This window comes from Marmota flaviventris, chromosome 16, assembly GCF_047511675.1.
Source record: "Marmota flaviventris isolate mMarFla1 chromosome 16, mMarFla1.hap1, whole genome shotgun sequence".
Lineage (NCBI taxonomy): Eukaryota > Metazoa > Chordata > Mammalia > Rodentia > Sciuridae > Marmota > Marmota flaviventris.
Window position 1 is genome coordinate 70,196,671 of NC_092513.1, and position 22,436 is coordinate 70,219,106.

The window sequence follows — 22,436 nt, forward strand, 5'->3', positions numbered from 1 at the left end:
ACTAATCATTTAAAAAAAAAAAAAAAAGAGGTCGTAGAAAGTCAAATAAATACAATTGATGCAGAAAAAGACAGTGGCATTGTGTTTGTTATTTAAAAAGTAAGAACAGTGTGGAGCTGTGGAGAGGACGTGCCCCCTGAATTCCACCTGCCTCTATGGTCTCTTATTCATCACCCTCCAGAAGGATGAGACTTTCCTTTTCACACTGCATCCAAACGTGGACAAGGATGGTATTTATTTCTCTGGGTTATCATATCCCAGTTGGACCAGGCTGGCAGGAGTCAGAATGCACCTCAAGCTCAGGAATGGGAATGTGTGCAAAGCACAAACCCCGGGCAGGGGTGCAGTCTATGCGATAGGATCCCAGGACGCAGAAGACCCTGGGGCGGGGAGCCTGGGGAGCGGGTAACAGAATGGGAAAGGGAAAGTCATTAGGTTCCAAGAAGGCCAGGAGAAGCTGCACACACAGGTGGCACATGGATAGAAACGGGGGACCCGATACCAGGTGGCACACGGGATCGCCCACTGATGCACAAAGATGACGCTGGAAAGACTGCATGAGACAAGACAGATGTCTGCCTAATGGGCACTGCCTCCTGAGTCCAGATGTTAGACGGCCACAGGCCACAAACAGTTCAAGTGGATCTCGAGGAAAGAGGAGGGAGTCCACCACATAGGGCTGCCAGGCTCCCTGGAGTCCCTGCTCCCTCTCATTCACACACTGGGACTTCCACATGACCAGCAGGGAACAGCTCCTGAGGGGGGGGGGGGGGCTACCCACGGGAAACCCCAGCTCAGGAGATCCCTGCAAAGGAGTCAGAGACTAAAAATAACACTACTGAGCAGACAGGGAGGGAAGGCTGGCACCTCTCCCCTTCCTGGGGGCTGCACTTCAATCCCATCCAAAGGTGACTCTAAATAAAGCTGATAAAAATACATTTTTTCCAAGGGTAGAGTGACCATTGAGAGTCTCACCAAACTGACTGACTTGGGCTGGCTGGATGAGGCCCACCCACACGAGGGAGGTGCTATCTGCTTTATTCAGTCTACCAGCTTACTCTCATCCAAAGACACTATCATCGAAACACCCAGAAATAATGTTTGACCAAACACGTGGGCACTTAATGGTCCAGTCAAGTTGACCCATACAATTAACCACCTCAAGACCAAGGGAGAGACTCAGGGTCACACCTGCACATGCAAAGACACCTGGCTCATGACAAAGGTAACATATATAGAGAGAGGGAAGTGATTTCCCACCAGTGGTGCTGGGCATGGGGCGGCCACAGGGACACAGTGTGAAAGCCAACTCTGACCTTTGCTCACACAAGCACAGCTGCAGGGGGACCCCAGAACTGCACAAGGAAAGTAACACGGCCGGGGAGCACAGCATTCCCCAGGTAAGATGTAAAATGCTAACCTCAAAGGGAAAGAGCCGTAAGTTTAACTAGAATAGAGCTAAAAATAATGCCTCCTTTAAAAGACAGTAAAGGAACATAAACACAGGTCACAGGCTGGAACCAAGAGCTGCCACACTGAGGTTTCTTCAAAAGTACCTATGTCCAACATACATAAAGAGTTTCTACAAACCAACAAGGAAAGAAATTTTAGAAGGAAAACAATTAAGAAACTTGAACAGGGATTTGACAAAATCAAAGTTCAACTTCAGGAAAAACAAACAAAAACCACGCTAGACACTAGCACATGCCCATCAGGGTAACCGGAGGCTTGGAAGTCTGACAGGATCAAGTGACAGGGAACCCTCATGTGTGGACCATAGAAATTGAAGCTGCTGCCACTACCAGGGGGAAAATCAGCATGAGCCAGTAAAATTAGGATACACACATCCCACACCCTGCCATTTCTCCTGTCTATGAAATACACGCTTCAGACACTAGATTGACCCTAATTCCCCCGAACTAGAAACAAATTCCCATCAAAAGTAGAGTGGATAAAAAGTACAAATCACGTACCCAACATCATGGATGAATCTTGGCAACACAGTATTAAATAAAATAAATCATACACAGAAGAATGCACACTGTATTCCTCCATTTCTATCAAAAAAAACCAAAAAACAAAAAACAAGCCAGACTGCATAATTCAGTGATAGAAACATAAAGCAACACAAATAAAAGTCAGGTTAGTGGTCACTACTGGGGGAAAACAAGGGGAATACCAGCAGGAAGCAGGAAGCATCTAGAAGCCAGGCAAAATGTACCCCAGCTCCTAGTCTGCAACAATTCGTTAAGCTTGACATTTATGCTTTGTGCATTTTTCTGCATGTTTGTTAGATTTTGTAATTTTAAAGGTTTTAAAAGAAGGAGAAAACAGAAGACTGAAGCCAGCTGGACGCTGTTCAGCACTGCCTGCTGAGAGGACTGAGGACAGAGCACAGCCCTGCGGCCCTCTGCTCATGGCACCCTACTGTTTCTTCTCATCCAGGTGAGAAACAGCAGTGGGACCCTCTTACCCAGGGAGGAAAAGCTGCCCCTAAGTTTGGCAGGCCTGGGAAACTCCGCTCTGACTGTAAGAGAGCAGACTCTTTCAGGTTCAATGCTCTGTCCTTAGCTTCTATCACAATGCCTGGCAAACAGTCTACATTCAAAAGTATGTGTTCAGTGCATTCACCAGTAAAATCAAGTTGTTCAAGAATCAAATATTCTGAAAGGTGTGAGAGAGTCCTGTGACCTTAACCAGTCTCTGTAAAAATAGCCACTCAGATCATGTTATTTGATAGCACATTCTGAGTATCAGTGAAACTCCAAAAACCTTATCAATGTGTTTCCAGAGTAACATGTGGCAACATATATCCAAGCCTCAAACAGAATTTTTATTTCTTCTCTGTGTTAAAAAGATAACCCAGGATAACATTTTCAAATTTAAGAATTAATCTAGGGCAGGTGCAGTGGCACACACCTGTAATCCCAATGGCACAAGAGACTGAGGCAGAAGGATAGAAAGTTCAAAGCCAGCCTCAGCAACTTAGGGAGGCCCTAAGCAACTCAGTGAGATTCTGTCTCTAAATAAAATAAGAAAGCGGGGTGGTGTGTGTGTGTTTTGGGGGGGGGGGGGTGGCTCTGTAGTTAAGTGCCCCTGGGTTCAATCCCTGGTACCAAAAACAAAAACAAGAACTGGTCTGGAATTTTTTTTTTATTTTATAATGTAATAGAAGATCTACAGGAGCATATACTTTACTTCTGCTGACCCTGCTCGAAGCACTGGGCAGGAATGGGAACTGCTGGAGGCAGGCGCTCCTGCTTCCCTCCTGTCCCTGGACTCGTTCTCAGGGCTCCAAGGCTCCTCTCTGGAGCCCCTCTTCCTGACTGGGTGGTCTGGCCTCACCCAAGGCTCCCACACCATGTTCCCCATTCACCATTCACTTCCAGCCCTTCATCAGCAGTCAGCTCCCTCTCCGAGAAGGGAACTCTCAACTCTCCTCTGCACATCTCCACCCACACCTCAGGACAGCCGCTCTTAAGCTGCCAGGATCTCTTTTGGATTTTACCTTATTTAATAAAACAGGGTATAAATACTGTCTCCCTTCTCTCTCTCTCTCTCAGGCACTCATGATTTCTCACCTTTAACTGTGCAACAGCCCCCAAAGTGCTACCTTCTTGCTCTTCCAAAGAGCTGTTAGTACCCAAACCTCACATCTGGCCAAATGGTTTCTCTGTTTAAATACTCTGATGGTTTCCCTACCACCCTTAAGATAAAATAAATCCTCCTTACAGTGGTACTGAGGTCCATCTCCCCAGCTCCATGCTTCATTGCACCCCACAGATCCCCACCCCGGGGAAGCACTATGCACCTGCATCTGGTACCGTACCATCCCACCCCACCCCACCCTACCCCCACCACAGGCTTTGTCTCCAAGCCCCCATGTCTGGGCAAGTGCCCCCTGTGTCACCATCACACCTATACACAGCTTTACCAACCACCCAACCACACTGTCCTGGCATGACCTGGCCACCAGTCAGTGAGTTCCCTAAGGTGGCGATTAAGTGTTTTAATTTTCTCTCCCTATGCTACACTTAATTCGAGTGCCTATTAATAAGTAGACAAGTACTAAACAAGGAAAAAAACAAGGATAAACTTGAAGTTAGAAATTTTTAAATAGGCTAATAAAGTCATGAGCTAAATGAAGAAAGTTCACAGAGTCACCTTGGAAACTCTTTATTAGATGGCCTGGTTTAGAATTTAAGGAGTCAGCCCATGCAAAATTACATATTAAATAGTCTCTAAAACATCAGACACCAATAAAAGCAACAATTTAAAAAGTAAAGCCTAAACACATGTTCTATTTTCATAGCCTTGTTTTACATCTTCCTTTTTCTCTAATTTCATTTATCAGTTCTCCTTTCCTCAGCCATTTACACAAATTCCAATTAGATTTTGTATTTGTTTCTTGCCCAATCCCTTTCACCTCTAGTGTTCCTTCTATTCTTCTTTGAATCCAATAGAGAAATACAAATACTTTTTTTGTCATCTCTAGTAGCAATTTTGTCTGAAACGAAGGCATCGTCAAGAGTATTGAAGGTAATGACATCACCAGTCAGGCTGATAGATGAAACCGGGTGATTAGGCCGGCTGGCTGATTTCGTGATGCCAAGCAGCTAATCTGAACCACATGCACACTGAGCGGAGTCCTCGGCTAAGGCAGCAGGACAGTACTGGTGGCGGGGCAGCCATGGCCAGCCCTACCACATCCCCACTTGTGCCTGCCCCTCAGAGGAAGCAGACACAGACCGGGAGCCCAGGAAGCTGCTCTAAGGGACCAATGTGCAGGCTGCGGCTTTGACAGTGTGTGCGGCAGTGGTAGAAGTACCAGGGACAGGTCGCTGAGCTTACTGGCACAGGTACCAACTATGGGAGCCAAAATAGAGACTGCTGCTCCCTGGGCACTTCTGAATTTTAGATTTGCTCCAGAATAGGTTCTGAGACAGGCAGAGAAGTTGCTGAAGAGGAAATCCATAAGGATTTAAACTAGGTTTGTAGGAGAAATCATTTTTTGAAAGACAGTAATTGCTAGGAAAAAAATGGTTCTTTTAGTTACCTAAAAGTGGCATTTCAAGACCACTCAGGTCTTGTCAGCATGGAGAGGTTCATGCTGACCCAGAGCCAATGTCTTCTGGAATTCATAATCGAGCAAAAATAGTGTCCACAGTGAAGGGCCTGCTTGAAACAGCGTCTAAAACATCACAGAACTGAATACCCCTCCCCAAAGAAGAAAGAAAAAAAATAAGGCTGTTCCTTTAAGTAATCTTATTTCAAAACAGTGCAGAATGAGATTTCCTCTTACCCGAACCCAGGAGTTAAGTCTTGATTCTGCAGAACTCTGTGGTTCTTTGTTAATCAGACTACATAAGCACCATATTACAATTTTCTGGCTTTCATCTGTAGGAAAGAAAACTAAAATTAATGGTTTTATCAAATGGGGGAAAGAAGACAAACTGTTAAAAAAAAATCCTTTTAAAACATCATTTAGAAAAATCTCAAAACTAGTTCACAGAAAAGGCCTCCAAGAGCTTGTGTGAAGCCTCTCCTGCGGGTTTCCTCTTCTTGTGGGCTCGGGCTCACTTGGGCTTAGCTCTTGTGTGGTCAGTCCCTTTCTGTAACAGCAGCAATTTTTAAAGCCAAACAGGGCCTTAAAATATGGAAAGAACTGGAAGAAGTCGGCTTTTCTTGAGAGCGGCTTTTCATTTCATATTTCAAACCACTAGTAATTTCGGCCTTTTTAAGGCAACATAACTGCCATAGGCAAGCCAGTCAGCATTTCCAATTTAATCTCTTAATTTTCTAATTTGCCAAAATATCCTTGCTTGTTAAAAACAAATTCAACATAAAGGATTGTTTTAAAACATATTCATTTTAGTACCAAATGATTTGGAGAAAATAGAAGCTTGTTACATGCTCCTTATTCTTTAAAATTTAAAACTTCACTGAAAATGTGATGGAAATCCTGAACCTTGAAATCATACACTTGGCAGGAACCTCTATCTGATGAGCCACTTTCTTTTTCTGTTGGTGGTGATGGATTCCATTCCAGGTAGAGATTCTATAACTCAATTAAGAAACAAAAAAGAGGGGCTAGGGTTGTAGCTCAGCGATAGAGTGCTCGCCCAGCATGTACGAGGTGCTGGGTTCGATCCTCAGCACCACATAAAAATAAATAAAAATTTTAAAAAATAAACAAAAATGAGGCCTAAAAACTGAAGGTATCAGCACCAGAGCTGGAGAAGAGTAATGGCGGACTTCACAAAGAGGCCGCGGGCACCTGGGGTCAGTTCTGGGCAGGATCCCCTGCCACTCTCCTTCCCATTTTCTGTAGTCCAATAAACAGCCTTCTAAAGGCTTCCTTCATAAAGAAAAGAACACAATACTGACTGCAGGACGCCAGTCAGTATTTTCACCACTAAGCAAAGGGTGCTAATGGTAAATTCACCACCCACCCCCATCAACATTCATAGCTATGCCTGCCCAGTAACCAGTTCTCTGAACAAACAGGTGAGGGGCTATTCTGAGGGCCGTCCATCCTTCCCCTGGCTTTTAGGAGCCCACACGAAGCACTAGTAGGCACTGGCTGGCCTGGGATCCCTTCACTTCAAGAGTCGCGTGATTTAACCTCGGCAGATGCTAGGCTCCTTCAGCTTCGTGTAGCAAGTGTGACAGACGGGTCCAGTGAGATGCAGACTCAGCAGCAGCCAGGACCAGAGCAAAGCAACGTGACGAGCAGCATCTCCAAGGCCAGGCAGAAGCAGAAGGAGAGAGAAAGGGAGAGAGAGAGAGAGAAAGAGAGAGAAAGGGAATAAAAAAGACAAGGAAGACACAGAGACAAGCCATTTGGAAATGAAGACATCAAAAGAGGAGAGAGAAGACAATAATGGAGAGAGGGAGAACCATTTTATTCAGTGATGTCCTCTGCACACAACTCCCAAGTTCTGCGTGGCTATCCAGCTCTGCCCTGGTGTCCAAGCAGAGCAGCAGCCCTGGCCCTCCCTGTTCACCGGCCTCCCCCTCCCAACCTCTGCAACTGAGCAGCTTAAACAACAGGTGCTTACTGTTTCAACAGAAATAGCTGGCGTCACAGTCTTAACAGCTAGAAATGAAACATGAAGAATTTGGTTTTCATCTGGAATTTCAGTTCAAGATATAAAACATCAGGTGGTAAATGTATGCTGCATATTTCTTTTCCCACCACTCAATTTTTGAATCTCAGTTTGCACTAAGCTCTACAGTCCCTGAAATGAGCCTCGGGAAGTTTCCCCTCTCTTGTAAGTGCCCCAAAGGTGCTCCAGCCCTCATCTCAGGGCCTCTGGGGAGAAGCCTGCCCAGCGAGCGCCACTGCCTGGAGCGAGTGCTCGTAACTTCAGCAAGGAGAGCAGTGGCTTGTGTCTGTGAATCACCACAGCGGAGAAAGCTTGGAGCTGGTTAGCTGTGCACTTCAGTGCATTCACTCTGGACAAAGAGAGGCAGGCCCATATGCTGGACAGGAGTTTCCATGGCTCTTCTTGTTTTTGTTTTTAAGAAAGAGAAAAATTAAAAATTATACAGTTGTTGAACTGAGCGTGCAGAACCGCTCAACACATGGGAAACACCGTCTTTTGGGTTTAGGCTCCATAAACCCTCTCTCTCTCTCTCTCTCTCTCTCTGCCTTCCTTGTTCACAGCCCTAGCCTCTGGACCTCACCACCTCACCCCTCCCTCTTCTATCCCAGCCTCCTGTGCCTCCTCTCTTACCTCCCCTGAGTTTATTTTTATATGGAAAGTTAAACCAATTTTCTTCTAAAAAGCAATTATTAGACCCACAAAGCATCTCACGGGTGCTGGTAACTAGAAATCATTCAACAGCTTCTTTTCCTTTCTCCTGCTATCAGCCTCGCTCAGTGTTTTTCAAATGTCTGGTCATGCTACACAAGGGGTTGTAAAATCAGTTTTGGGTCATGAATACCATTTTTTAAACAGCACAGTGAAAACAGATTCCTCATAAAAATGAGCATTCTTTCATGAATTGTCTGATCCCGTGAGTGAGCATGTATGCATGAAGCACATATGTGCACGACTGTACATACACATGTATACAAATGCCTTTCTGGTCGAAGATGTTTGAGACACTGGCCTCACTACAATACATGGACTTGGAGCAGGGAAGCATGGCCTTGTGGGCAAACAGCGCTGGCTCACTCATCTGCCAAGGCGGATCAAGAGCCAGAGGAGGTGATGGGAGGAAGGAGAGGAAGAGGCCTGAGGAGGCAGAACAGAAGAGGGTGGGGCGGAGTCAGGGAGGCCGAGGGGCAGAGTGTGCAGTGACCCACACGTTGTGCTCACAGGGCCACGTGTAGAAGTGTCCCCTTCCCACTAGTGCCTCGCTCTTCTAAGCACTTATGACAGGATAGACATGGGAAATTTTTCAACTCTTTAAAATATCAAAGGGGAATATTCATTTTATCTTTGGTTCTAATATTGTTACATAATTCAATTAATCTTTTATTTCAAAAATCTGAAAAGCAAATATTACGTGAGCTAATAATACAGTCAGCCCAAGGCAAGTGCTCCTTCGGGGTGCCTGCTCTGCCCCATGCCAGGCCTTAGGAAGACAAAGAGGAGGCCATAGCTCCTGCTCTCAGAGACATTCAGTCTTCCGGGGCATCCAACAGTGAGAAAGTGCGACACCAGAGGAAGATGCTGGGGGCTGTGGGGACACTGAGGTCCCTGCCTCACCCCAGGAAGGCTGTTTCAAAGGAGACCTAAGGAGACAAGGGAGAAGAGAAGCACAAGGAACTTACCCCAGGAGTTGCAGGCCCTGACCCCAAGGCCCCAGGCACTGTCAGTGACAGGACCTGACCACAAAGTCTGTGACTTGTTGAGGAAGATGAAACAGCAGATGAGGCAGGAAGCCAGAGAAGGAATTACCCCCCGCCCTACACGTCCTCAACTTTCTCAAACTGCATAAAACCAGAATGTCACCCCTATGTAAGAGCAAAGCCATGGCTAGACTCAGACTCTGAAGAATGATTTTACAACACGGGAAACCATTTGGGAGTTAACAGACTATCTTGAGAAACAAAGACATTAAGTTGGTATTGTTAGTCACTTTACGTGGAGTTAAAGATGAGGTGCAGGGGGATGGGAACGGGAAAGACAGTGGAATGAATCGGTCATGAGTCTCCTATGTTCATATATGAATACACGACCAGTGAAACTCCACATCACGTACAACCACAAGAATGGGAAGTTAAACCCCACGTATGCGTAATATGTCAAAATACTGTCATGTATACCTAAAAAGAACAAATAATTTTTTTAAAAAAAGATGAAGTGATGAAAGTGATTACGGACAAAAATTATTGTTTCAATCACCTGTAAGTTTCTGCCCTCTGTTTCAAGGAGGCCTGTTTTCTATGGATCTGCAGGAGGGGGTGTGTGTGCACATGTGCATGCATGTCTTCTACACAAACACACACACACACACACACACACACAATAAAGGACATCTTTCTGCAATACAGCAATAAATACACTTGTTAAGTGAAAACCAGAGAAAGATTTATAATTAAGTCTCTGTATGTTGTTCAAGCAGAAATTAAAACTGTCATTACAAGTTTGTGTTTTGAGAAGACACAGCTTGGATCCTTACCATATGCTAAGATAAAAGGATTCTGGCAGGTTTTTGTTAACAGTTGACGGATTGTGGGGAATCTTTCCATGATCGTAGTAGGATCCTGAAAAGAAAAGTAAGCTTTGGTCAGCAAAAGGGCATCACAAAGGGAAGCGGCCTGGATGCTCCTTACTTGGTGTATTTTAGAAAAGCAGACAAAAAAGAGAAAATCTTCAGGAAAGAATTCACGAACAGTCTAACAAGCAGTCAAGCATCCTACTAAACCGTAGTCAGGAAAGGCTAGTCTATCTGAAAATAACTTAGGCTGAATAAGAGCTTTATTTTATTTTATTTCCTAGAGTTTGAGGCCAGGGGTGCTCTACCGCTGAGCTACATCCCCAGCCCTTTTTAGTTTATATTTTGAGATAGGGTCTTGCTAAGTGGCTGAGGCTGGCCTTGAACTTGTGATCCTCCTACCTCAGTCTCCCAAGTCCCTGGGATTACAGGCGTGTGCCACTATGCCTGGCTTGAGTAAGAGTTTTAAGAACTATTGGTGATTAATAACTTTATAATCCTATATCTTCATATTGCTTTTTAACTCTAGCAAAATAAGGAACATTATTAATCCAGCTCCAGTGAGGCTATTTCAAAGAATGTTTAAAGGAACAAGAACTCTGGAATTTGTATTAAAAAAAAAAAAAGAAAGAAAGAAAAAAAGAGAGAGAGAAAGAAAGCAGCCAGAGCCCAAAGATACCAATCTCTGCTCATTACAATTTTGACTGCTGTATGCTAAATGACATCATACTTAATCTAAAACAACCTAAACCTTGAGACAAACCAAATAGAAAACAGCCTAAGATTAAAAAATACACGTGCTGTTGTACAATTGGCCCTTTTCCCACTTCTTTACCTTTCATGAAAGTTCAAAAATAAGACCCAACTGAGATAATGTGCAGGTAAGTTGAAACGATAAGCATTTCCTGCTGCTGCAGCAATAAATTCCTCACGTGTGTCTCAGCACCAAGGCTGGCCCAGACTTTCTGGGACCACGTTAAGGTCAAGTTACATACATCTGACTACACAGAGTATCTGCCCTTCTGATTTCCAAAGACACGTGAACTCATATTATCAACAGAATTATTCTTCAAATTTCCTACTTGCTTCTTTGATTAATGGCAGGGAAGCATAACATGAGAACATATATATTAGCAAATGATTTGCCTTTTCTTTTTGAAATTTACAAGTACATACAAAACAAATGATATATTTATAATAAAAAAACACGTGCTGTCGTAAAATATCTATTAAATCAAACAATATTTTGTCAAAAAGAAAACTTAATATTTCACAAACGATTACTAACAATAGTGAAGATCTTTTCTAATATTTATTAGAAAAGATCACTTGAAATATTAGAAGAGACCCTACTATCTTAACAGTCAGGTCTGAGTATTAGAACAGATCTTAGTACCTCTCAGGACAGTCCACCTGAGAACAGGGCTGAGGAAAGGGTAAGCACTTTAGCGAACTCTTCAAGATGTGAAGGGCACAAAGGCTTTGAAAAAAATCCCATTTATTACTTGAAAACAGCATCAGAGTCTTATTTATTTAATAGCCTTCTTGGCAATACATGGGTCCCCATGTTTATAATAGCACAATTTACAATAGCCAAACTCTGGAACCAGCCTAGGTGTCTGTCAACAGATGGATGGATAAAGAAAATGTGGTAGAGATGCACAATGGAGTTTTATTCAACCATAAAGAAAAATGAAATTATGTCATTTGCAGGAAAATGGATGAAACTTGAGAACATTATGTTAAGTGAAATAAGCCAAGCTCAGAAGGTCAAGGGTTGTATATTTTCTCTCATATGTGGAAGCTAGAGAGGAAAAAGGAAAAGAAAGGTGGTAGGTGGGGCCTCATGAAAAGCGAAGGGAGATGAGTAGAGCAGAAAGCAACCAGGGAGACGGAGGAGGGGAGAGAAATGCTGGGGAATGACACTGGCCATGTTATACTGTGAGCATGGACAAATACATAACACCACACCCACCATATGTACAACTACAGTGTACCAGTAAAACTATTGAGAATAAATAAAAGTAACCTGCATGGCTTGGGGTGTAGCTCAGGGGTACAGTGTTTACTTGGGTTCTATCCCCAGCATCACACACACAAAAAAAAAATAAAAATTTAAATTATGCACACACAGGCATACAGTAAAAAAGAAAACATATACACGAAAAAATAAAAACTTTCTTGGTCAGAAAGTCTCATGACAATACAGCTACCAAGAAGAAAAGACGAACATAAAAATAAATCAGAGAAGGAAACCGGCTCTTGTCTGCTGTACCATAGGAAACTCATCTTTCTAATCCTTAAGTGCACAAGGTCAGTAGAGTCTCTAACCCTGGACAGCACTGTGGCCTGGTGGCATCTGGTGGAGTCCCTGATGTCATAAAACAATTTCACTATTTTGGTCCACTACTCACCGCCTCTTTCAGGGCTTCATATATCTGTCTCAGGAATTCCTGGAACCGAGGAAGGTGAAGACAGGTGTCCTGCTGGGTCTCCAGAGTGCAGGCCTGGTCCCACCCAGAGAGCTTCTGCAGCCAGAACTGACAGTCAGACGCCAGGTCTCCAGACTCCTGGGCCATGTCAGAAAGAGGGAATGGACGTCGCTCCACAGCAGCCTGCCAGCACTGAAGGGACTGAGCACACGTGGGATCTGTAAGAAAGGGTGCAAGGACGCACTCAGAGAGCCTCTCTCACGAGTGCCTTCATGATCCACCCATGGGTGAAGGGGACTCCGGAGACTGAAACTGCCTGCCTTCAATGCTGGAGTCATCTCTGAATCCCTCAGAAATGTGTCACCCAGCTGTGGCCCTGATTCTTACCATCTGAACTTTTTATCATGAACAGTATCATTAGATTAGAAGTCATTATAGTTCCCATAGGCACGTGCTGATTATGTACAAAAAGCACAGCTGATAATACTTTAAATCTTCTTTTTAAGATTGGGCTATTTTTAAATGTTCTGAATATGAAGTTCCTTTGAGAATTTTAATGTAATGGGAAATCAAAAACATCCATGGGTATTTAATAGTAGTCAGTGCCTAAGAAATGTTTTTGAAATTCTTATATTTTGTATGCATTTCTGGCTTCTCATTTAGGTGTGAAATAAATCTCTATGTATTACCGACTAATAGATTTTCTTCCCAGTTTCTCTATTTCTTAGAAAACATAAAAGACTCCATTCCACATGTATCAATTTAAACAATCTGCTTAACTAAAATATGTTTCACACACTTGCTCTCAATTCATTCACAAGAAAGAGCCATATTTTAATAAAATGTAATAAATTCCACTTAGTAAGCCGGTATACTTGCCTGTGCGGAGAATGAATTGGAGAAGGACAAATGGAAGCTGTGACACTCCAGGAAAGACACAAGGCTGGAATGGTGGTGGCAGTGCCATGTGGCATGCTGTTCTGCTCATGACCCCTCCCCCACAGCTTCCAGTGTTGGAAGCTCAGACTCCCCTGAGTCTGCCTTCCTACCCCTGAAGTTCAGGTTAGAAAGCACAGGGGGTCTACAGGGACCACATGCTACAGGGGAGCTGGGTCAGTGGACTCCAGGGCCCCCACCCAGCCAGTGTCTCCTCATGGGAAGCAGGGTGGCCAGAAGGGAGGCTCTTCCACAGGTGCAGCTTTCACAGACTCTTGCTCTTCCTGGGGCAGAGGTGACACTCAGGAATCTCATTTCAAGAGAGACTTCACTGGGAGTGGTAAATCAATTGAGTTTAAATCCTTGGCAGCAATAATTAACAGATAAAATGCTCCTAGTCAAACACCAAAAACATCAACAAAGGAGGTTCCCATTACTAAACAGGAAAAGGAGTCAAAGTTTAAGAAGATTGCACAATTTGGCTTCAGTGCAAAAAAAAAACAAAAACAAAAAAAACAACTAGACCAAGAAGATGAAAATGGTACTTAACAGTTTATGATTTTTGAGAAGGACCAGATGAAAAAAGAAAACACACAAAAAGTGCTTCAACAATAGAGGAAACATGCTTTCTGTCAAAATGGCCCTTATCAGGCAAACATCCAGGCACTGGCCCCGTCTCCTCCCATCTCTCATGGTCCCACTCCTCCAGGCCATCACGACACCTGTCAATTCTACCTCTGAGTAAAGCCATGTGCTCTGCCTTGACTGCACCCTTCCTTACATGGCACTGCCACCACCATTCCAGCCTTGTGTCTTTCCTGGAGTGTCACAGCTTCCTTTTGTCCTTCTCCAATTCATTCTCCACACAGGCAAAAACAATTCTTGCAAGTGTGTTACTGCACTGGCACATTGTTCTGCTCATGACCCCTCTGCCACAGCTTCATGGAAAGAGGTCCAACTCCATGTTAGGAAAGCACGAACTCCCTACCAGAGGCTCAAGGCCCTGCAAAAGGAGGCTCCGTACTCCCCAGCCTCCCTTGCTTCTCCCCCAGCTCACCAGTCCCCCACCCCTCACTAGCACACCAAGCCTCCCCACGAGCAGGCCCTTCCACCAGCGGCCTGTACAGCTCAGCAGGCTGGCAACAAACCTTCTCTCACAGGTTGCCTTCCTAGAGTTTGAAAACGATATGCCTAGGTGTCGCTGTCCTGATATTTATCCTGCTCAGATTCACGACCTTCCTGGATCTGTGGTTTGGTGTCTAACCTCAATTGGACAAATTCGTAGTCATCACTGTTTCAAATACTTCTCCTCCTCCGTGGACTCCCATCACATGCGCGCCATGTCTTTTGCTGCTGTCCCTCGTTCTTGGATGTGCTGTGGGTGGTTCTAGTTCTGTTTCACCTATCTTTGTTCTTTTAACTTTTCAGTTCGGTTTCTGTTGAGATATCACCCAGCTCACAGACTCTGTCCTCAGTCATGTCCCATCCACTAGTGAGCCCACTGAAGACTTCTTCATCTTGACCCTCAGCGTTTCCGTTTGGTTCTTTCTTCAAGCACCATTTCTGTGGCCACCTGACCATCTGTTCTTATATACTGTCTACTTCTCCATCAGAGCCCTTGCACAGTGATCATAGCTATTTCCGCTTCCCTCTCTGACAAATCCAGCCTCCCCACCCTCTCTGGTTCCTATGTCCAGTAACTCTCTAAACTGTGTGCTTTGTCACTTTTTCCTTGGGAGCTGGACATGACAGACGGGATAAGAGGAGCGGCTGCCAACACGCCTTTTCTTGAAGTGGCTGTGAGGCGTGCAGGTAGGCGTGGCCTCATCTTCCAGGTGGCAAGGCTCACAGAATCAGCTGGCCCCACACAGTGTGGCTGCAGGATGACAATAGTGGGTGGAGGCTGAGTGCTTCCCTCCTCCCACACAGAAGGCTAAAGTGGATTGGTTCATATGCTCCCACTTCTGCTCTGAGAACTGCCCCTCCTCCTTGCTGTGTGGCCTTGTGGGACTGTATCTCAGGCTGTGCATCCTTGGAAGGCGGGGTGTCACAGAGGCCCAACAGAAGTCGAATCAACAGGAGACTTGTTCGACAAACAAAAACGAGGAGAGAAACACCGAGCTACACTGCAGTTCCCTATTCACCAACGTGTGGCTCCACCCAAACCACCTCCATCTTGGGACACTGCGGCCACCGCCACAGCCCTCCCCACATGATAATCTCCACAGTGGGACATCTGACAGTGCCAGGAGGCAGCACTGCATACCACACTGCTATATCACCAAACAGGCCACCCATACCACCCTACGATCCATCCTTCCAGCCCCATCTCTGCAAACAGTTGCCTCCACCGCGGGACACCTCCACCGCCATCTTGAGTTACCTCTGCTACTGCCTCTGCCATCTACATCTGGGGCAGCTTCCACTTTGGGACACGCACTGGGGCCTGGAAGCCCAAAATCAAGCCCAAAAACAGGCTTGACACTACCGCCACCACTAACAAAGGACACAGCCACTTCCATCTAGGGACAACAGCCAGGACCTGGAAAACCATCACGAAGGTCCTGGTGGGCCTGGTTGCACCAGAGGTACCTCCTCTAGGTGAGCTCACAGTCACCATCCTGTTGCAGAGGCAACAGGGAGCCTTGCATGGAGTTGCCTCTCTCTTTTTTCTCCTGCTAACAGCCAAATTCTTTTGATTACCCTTTCACTAGTCCTATATTCTAACACCTCTGTATTCTTACATCCTGTCTCATAAACATCACATTCTACCCCCTGCCACTCTGTCACCAGTAGAAACTGTAAATCCTTATGCAAACCTACTGGCTATATGGTAGAAGATTATGCAACTGATCATTTCTATTTATAACGACAAAACTGTAAATGTCAAAATAGAAGCTAATTGACTTATGGCTGCATATTGGTTGCATTGGATGCTATAAACATTGATATCCCTCTTAACGGTGAGATATTGGTAACCTGCAGGAACACTATAAGATTATGGGGTAGAAGCTTCAATACCTCAGATCTGCACTGCAAAAGAGGAAGACACATAGACAACATGAAAAAACAAGGGAGGAAAGTGCCCCAACAAATCAAGATATTACAACAATAGAATCCATTGAAAGTGCAGTAGATGAAATGTCAGAGAAGGAGTTCAGAAGGTTCATAATTAAAATGATCTGCAAATTAAAGAATGACCTAAGTGAGCAAATATAGGCAAAAATTGATTACTCTAAAAAAGAGATAAGAGAGCAAAATACAGGCAACCATTGATAACACCATCAAAGAGATATGAGACTAAATACAGGTAACAAAAGATAACTTCAAGAAAGAGATTCTAGAAAAAAAAAAAAAAACAGAAATCCTTAAAATGAAGAAAACAATAAACCAAATAAAAAACTCAATAGGCAGCATCACCAACAGATTAGATCACTTGGAAGACAGAACCCCAGGCAATGAAGACAAAATATACAATCTTGAAAATAAAGTTGACCACACAGTGAAGATGGTGAGAAACCATAAACAGAACATCCGAGAATGATGGGATAACATCAAAAGACCGGATCTAAGATTTATGGGGATAGAAGAAGGCACAGAGATTCAAACCATAGGAATGCACAATCTCTTCAATGAAATAATATCAGGAAATTTCCTAAACATAAAGAAGGAATTGGAAAATCAAGTACAAGAGACTTACAGGACACCAAATGTACAAAATTACAATAGATCCACACACAGACACATTATAATGAAAATGCCTAGTATACAGAATAAGGATAGAATCTTAAAAGCTGCAAGAGAGAGGAACTAGATCACATATAGGGGGAGACCAATTCAAATCTCAGCAGTTTCAGCCCAGAACCTCAAAGTAGCAGGAGATCCGAGAAAAACATACACCAAGCTCTGAAAGAAAATGGATGCCAACCAAGAATCTTATATCCAGCAAAATTAAGCTTGAGATATAAAAACCTTCCATGATAAACAAAAGTCAAAAGGATTTACAGCAAGAAAGCCTGTACTACAGAACATTCTTGGCAAAGTATTCCATGAGGAGGAAATGAAAAACAACAACGAAAATCTACGAAGGGAGGAACTACACTAAAGGAAAGGCTAATCAAAGGAGAAACCAAGTCAAGTTAAAAACCAAAAATACGGCTGGGGCTGGGGCTGAGTGGTAGAGCACCTGCCTAGCACTTGTAAAGCACTGGGTTCGATCCTCAGCACCACATAAAATAAATAAATAAAGGTATTGTGTCCATCTACAAGTAAAACAATATTTAAAAAAGAAAAAATAAACCAAATGACCAGGAATACAAACCATGTCTCAATAATAACCAAGAAGGTCAATGGCGTAAACGCTCCAATTAAAAGACATAGACTGACAGACTAGATTTTTTAAAAAGACCTAACCATATGCGGCCTTCAAGAGACTCATCTCACAGGAAAAGACATCCACAGACTGAAGGTGAAAGGTCGGGGGAAAAAAATTTTTTTTCACTCACATGGACCATGTAAACAGCAGGGGTTTCCATCTTCATATCAGATAAAGTGTACATGAAACCAAAGTTAGTGAAAAGGGATAAAGAAGGTCATTTCATACTGCTTAAGGGAATCACACATCAACAAGACATAACAATCATAAATATCTATTCCCCAAACAATGGGGCATCTATGTATATCAACTTAAAGAATTAAATAGACCATAACACAATAATACTGGGTGACTTTAACACACTTCTCTCACCACTGGATAGATTATACAAAGAAAAACTTTATAAAAACTACAGAACAATCAATAAGTTAGACTTAACAGATGTATATTGAGTATATTATCCATCAACAAGCGAATACACTTTCTTCTCAGCAGCACAGGGATCCTTCTCTAAAGTAGACCGTATATTATGCCACAAAGCAACTTCAGCAAATACAAAAAAATAGAGACACTACCCTGTATTTTATCAGATCATAATGGAATGAAATTAGAAATCAATGATAAAATAAAAAATAGATGTTACTCCAACACCTGGAGACTAAACAACACTCTGTTGAATGAGCAATGGGTAGCAGAAGACATCAAGGAGAAGATAAAAAAATTCTTAGAGGTAAATGAGAACACTGATACAATATATCAAAATCTCTGGGACACTATGAAGGCAGTACTAAGAGAAAAGTTCCTTGCTTTGAGCTCATTCATTAAAAGAACAAAAAGTCAAGAAATAAATGACCTAACATTTCATCTCAAGGCCCTTGAAAGAGAACAAATCAACATCAAAAGTAGTAGAAGACAGGAAATAATTAAAGTCAGAGCTGAAATCAATGAAATTGAAACAAAAGGAAACAATTCAAACAACTGACTAAACAAAAAGTTGGTTCTTTGAAAAAATAAATAAAATTGATACACCCTTAGCCACACTAATGAAGAGGAGATGGAAAACTCAAATTATTAAAATTTGTGATAAAAAAGGAAATATCACGGCAGACACTACTGATATAGAAGATAATTAAAAATTATTTTGAAAATTTATACTCCAATAAAACAGAAAATCTCGATGACCTCAACAAATTTCTAGAAACATTATGATCTACCCAAACTGAAGGAGGACATACACAATTTAAATAGATCAATTTCAAGCAAGGAAATAGAAGACCATCAAAAGCCTACCAACCAAGAAAAGCCCAGAACCAGACGGTTTCTCAGCAGAGTTCTACAAGACCTACAAAGAAGAATTAATACTAATATTCCTCAAATTATTTCATGAAACAGAAAAGGAAAGTACCTTTCCAAATTCATTCTATGAGTCTAGCATTATCCTGATACCAAAATCAGACAAAGACACATCAAGGGAAAAAAACATTAGACCATTATCCCCGATGAACATAGACACAAAAATTCTCAATAAAATCCTGACAAATCACATACAAAAACATATTAAAAAGATAGTGCACCATGATCAAGTGAGTTTCATTCCAGGGATGCAAGTTTGGTTCAACATACAGAAATTAATAAACATAATCCATCACATCAACAGACTTAAAGATAAGAATCATATGATTGGGCTGGGGATGTGGCTCAAGCGGTAGCGCGCTCGCCCAGCATGCGTGCGGCCCAGGTTCGATCCTCAGCACCACATACAAACAAAGATGTTGCCGAAAACTAAAAAATAAATATTAAAAAATTCTCTCTCTCTCTCATCTCTCTCTCTAAAAAAAAAAAAAGAATCATATGATTATATCAATTGATGCAGAGAAAGCCTATGACAAAATACAACACACCTTTCATGTTCAAAACACTAGAAAAACTAGGGAGAGTAGGAACATACCTCAACATTATAAAAGCTAACTATGCTAAACCCAAGGCCAACATCATCCTAAACGGAGAAAAACTGGAAGCATTCCCTCTAAAAACTGGAACAAGACAGGGATGCCCTCTTTCACCACTTCTATTCAACATAGTCCTTGAAACTCTAGCCAGAGCAATTAGACGAAAGAAATTAAAGGGATACGAATCAGAAAAGAAGAACTCAAACCATCATTATTTGCTGACAACATGATTCTATACTTAGAGAATCCAAAAAATTCCACCAGAAAACTTCTAGAATTAATAAATGAATTCAGCAAAGTAGCAGGATATAAAATCAACACACATAAATCAAAGGCATTTCTATACATCAGTAATGAATCCTCTGAAAGAGAAATTAGAAAAACTATTCCATTCACAATAGCCTCAAAAAATAAAAAATAAATAAAATACTTGGGAATCAATCTAACAAGAGAGATGAAAGAGTTATGCAATGAAAACTACAGAGCACTAAAGAAAGGATTGAAGAAGATCTTAGAAGGTGGTAAAATCTCCCATGCTCTTGGACAGGCAGAATGAATACTATCCAAATAGCCATACTGCCTAAAGTGCTATACAGATTCAATGAGATTCCAGTTAAAATCCCATCATCATTCCTTATAGAAATAGAAAAAGCAATTATGAAATTCATTTGGAAAAATAAGAGACCCAGAATAGCCAAAGCAATACTTAGTAAGAAGAGTGAAACAGGAGGTCTCATAATACCAGATCTTAAACTATACTACAAAGTTATAGTAACAAAAACAGCATGGTATCGGCACCAGAGTAGACATGTAGACCAATGGTACAGAATAGATGACACAGAGACAAACCCACATAAACACAGTTATGTAAATAAACACAGGTGCCAAAAAACATACATTGGAAAAAAGATAGCCTCTTCAACAAATGGTGCTAAGAAAACTGGAAATCCATATGCAGCAAAATGAAACTAAACTTCTATCTCTCACCATGCATAAAACTCAACCTAAAGTGGATCAAGGACCTAGGAATTAGACCAGAGACCCTGTGGCTTATAGAGGAAAAAAGTAGGCCCAAATCTTCATCATGTGGGATTAGGCCCCGACTTCCTTAACAAGGCTCCTAAAGCACAAGAAATAAAATCAAGAATCAATAAAAGGGATGTATTCAGACAAAAGAACTTCTTTTGGTAAAAGAAACAATCAATGAGGCAAAGAGAGAGCCTACATCTTGGGAGCAAATTTTTACCACTCGCACATCAAATAGAGCACTAATCTCTAGGGTATATAAAGAACACACACACACACACACACACACACACACACCCCCAAAAAAATAGACCCAATTAATAAATGGGCCAAGGACCAGAACAGATACTTCTTCAATCAACAAATTATATATATATATATATATATATATATATATATATATATATATATATATATATATAAAGAAAATGTTGAACATCTCTAGCAATTAGAGAAATGCAAATCAAAACTACTCTAAGATTTTATCTCACTCTAGTCAGAAGGGCAGCTTAAGAATACAAACAACAATAAGTGTTGGCGAGGATGTGGGGGAAAGGGGTGCACTCATACATTGCTCGTGGGACTGTAAAATGGTACAGCCAATCTGGAAAGTAGTATGGAGATTCCTTGGAAAACTTGGAATGGAACCACCATTTGACCCAGCTACTGCACTCCTCTGTCTGTATATACCCAAAGGACTTAAAACAGCATACTACAGGGATACAGTCACATAAATGTTTATAGCAGCACAGTTCACAATCACTAAACTGTGGAATCAACCTAGGTGCCCTTTAATAGATGAATGGATTAAAAATGTGGTATATATACACAGTGGAATATTACTCAGCAATAAAAGACAATAAAATCATGGCATTTGCAGGTAAATGGATGGAGTTGGAGAATATGATGCTAAGTGAAGTTAGCCAATCCCAAAAAACCAAATGCCAAATGTTTTCTCTGATAAAAGGAGGCTGATTCATAGTGGAAATGAGGAGAAATTCATGTTAGGAGGGGGATCATGGGAGGATTAGATTAACTCTAAATAGGAGAAAGGGGTGAGAGGGGAAAGGAGAGGGCATGGGGGTAAAAAATATGGTGGAATGAGATGGATATCATTACCCTAAGTATTTGTATGAAGATATGAATGGTGTGAATATACTTTGTATACAAGCAGAGATATTAAAAATTGTGCTCTATATGTGTGATATGAATTATAATGCATTCTGCTGTCATACACAACAAATTAGCATAAAAAAATAATTAATTAATTTTTTTAAAAAAAGAAACACATTGAGACCAAAAAACTTACCCTCAAAGCAATAAAAGGAAAAAGGGTCGGCCTAAAACTCTACACCCCGTTGCCACATTCTTCAAGAACAAAAGTGAAATACAGCCTTCTTGAAACACTGAAACAGAAAGAATTTTCCATCATGCACCTGCCACAAAGGATACTCTTCAGGCAGATGGGAAATGATCCAGGTGCAAGTCCGGAGCTAGGAAAAGGAGGTCAAACCAGCAAAGATGGTAGGTAAAGTGTGGAAAACCAATTAATGCTCAAGATGTACAAAAAATAATAATGTCACTTTGGGGTTTTAAGTAAATGCAGAAATTAAAATATATAAATACACTATGTCAGAATGGTAGAGTGAAGAATTCTAAGGTCCCTGCATTGTGTTAACATTGGGCTTTAATAATTCCAGAATGCTATTGTAATTTTTAGGGCATCTATTAACAGAATCATAAGACACCCTATTATATCCAAATTTTCAAAGTAAAAAAAAAAAAAAACTGTAAAAAAAAAAAAAAACACTAACTTCCGCCCCAAAGGGCAAGACAGTAGAGAAGAAGAAGTGTAGAACAGATAAGACAATGAACAGCATGTGGTCAGGTGTGGGCCAGCTCAGTGGCAAAGGGAAGACTCAGCATGTGCTAGCCCTGGCTTCAGTGCCAACACCAAGAAGACAAATAATAAATAAGCACATGGTCAGACGGTGGGTTTAAACTCAAATATATTAGTAATTATCCTATATGCCAGTGGATTAAACC

The 22,436-nt window shown here is 42.0% G+C and overlaps 1 protein-coding gene across 11 annotated transcripts in view; it reads right to left on the bottom strand.

Annotated features, from left to right (window-relative positions):
* Fancc (FA complementation group C) overlaps nt 1–22,436 on the bottom strand; it is a 179,258-nt gene that overhangs the window by 100,487 nt on the left and 56,335 nt on the right. For 6 of the 11 annotated variants that reach the window (XM_071602510.1, XM_027955833.2, XM_071602511.1 and 3 more), the window contains 3 exons: nt 12,087–12,322; nt 9,637–9,721; nt 5,303–5,397 (listed from right to left, as the gene is read on the bottom strand). In XM_071602510.1, coding sequence (XP_071458611.1) covers nt 5,303–5,397; nt 9,637–9,721; nt 12,087–12,322 — 416 coding nt within the window. Of the gene's footprint in view, nt 1–5,302; nt 5,398–9,636; nt 9,722–12,086; nt 12,323–12,983; nt 13,388–14,188; nt 14,210–22,436 lie in introns of those variants that run through there. The other 5 variants (XM_027955831.3, XM_027955830.3, XM_027955834.3 and 2 more) reach the window with 4 other exon arrangements.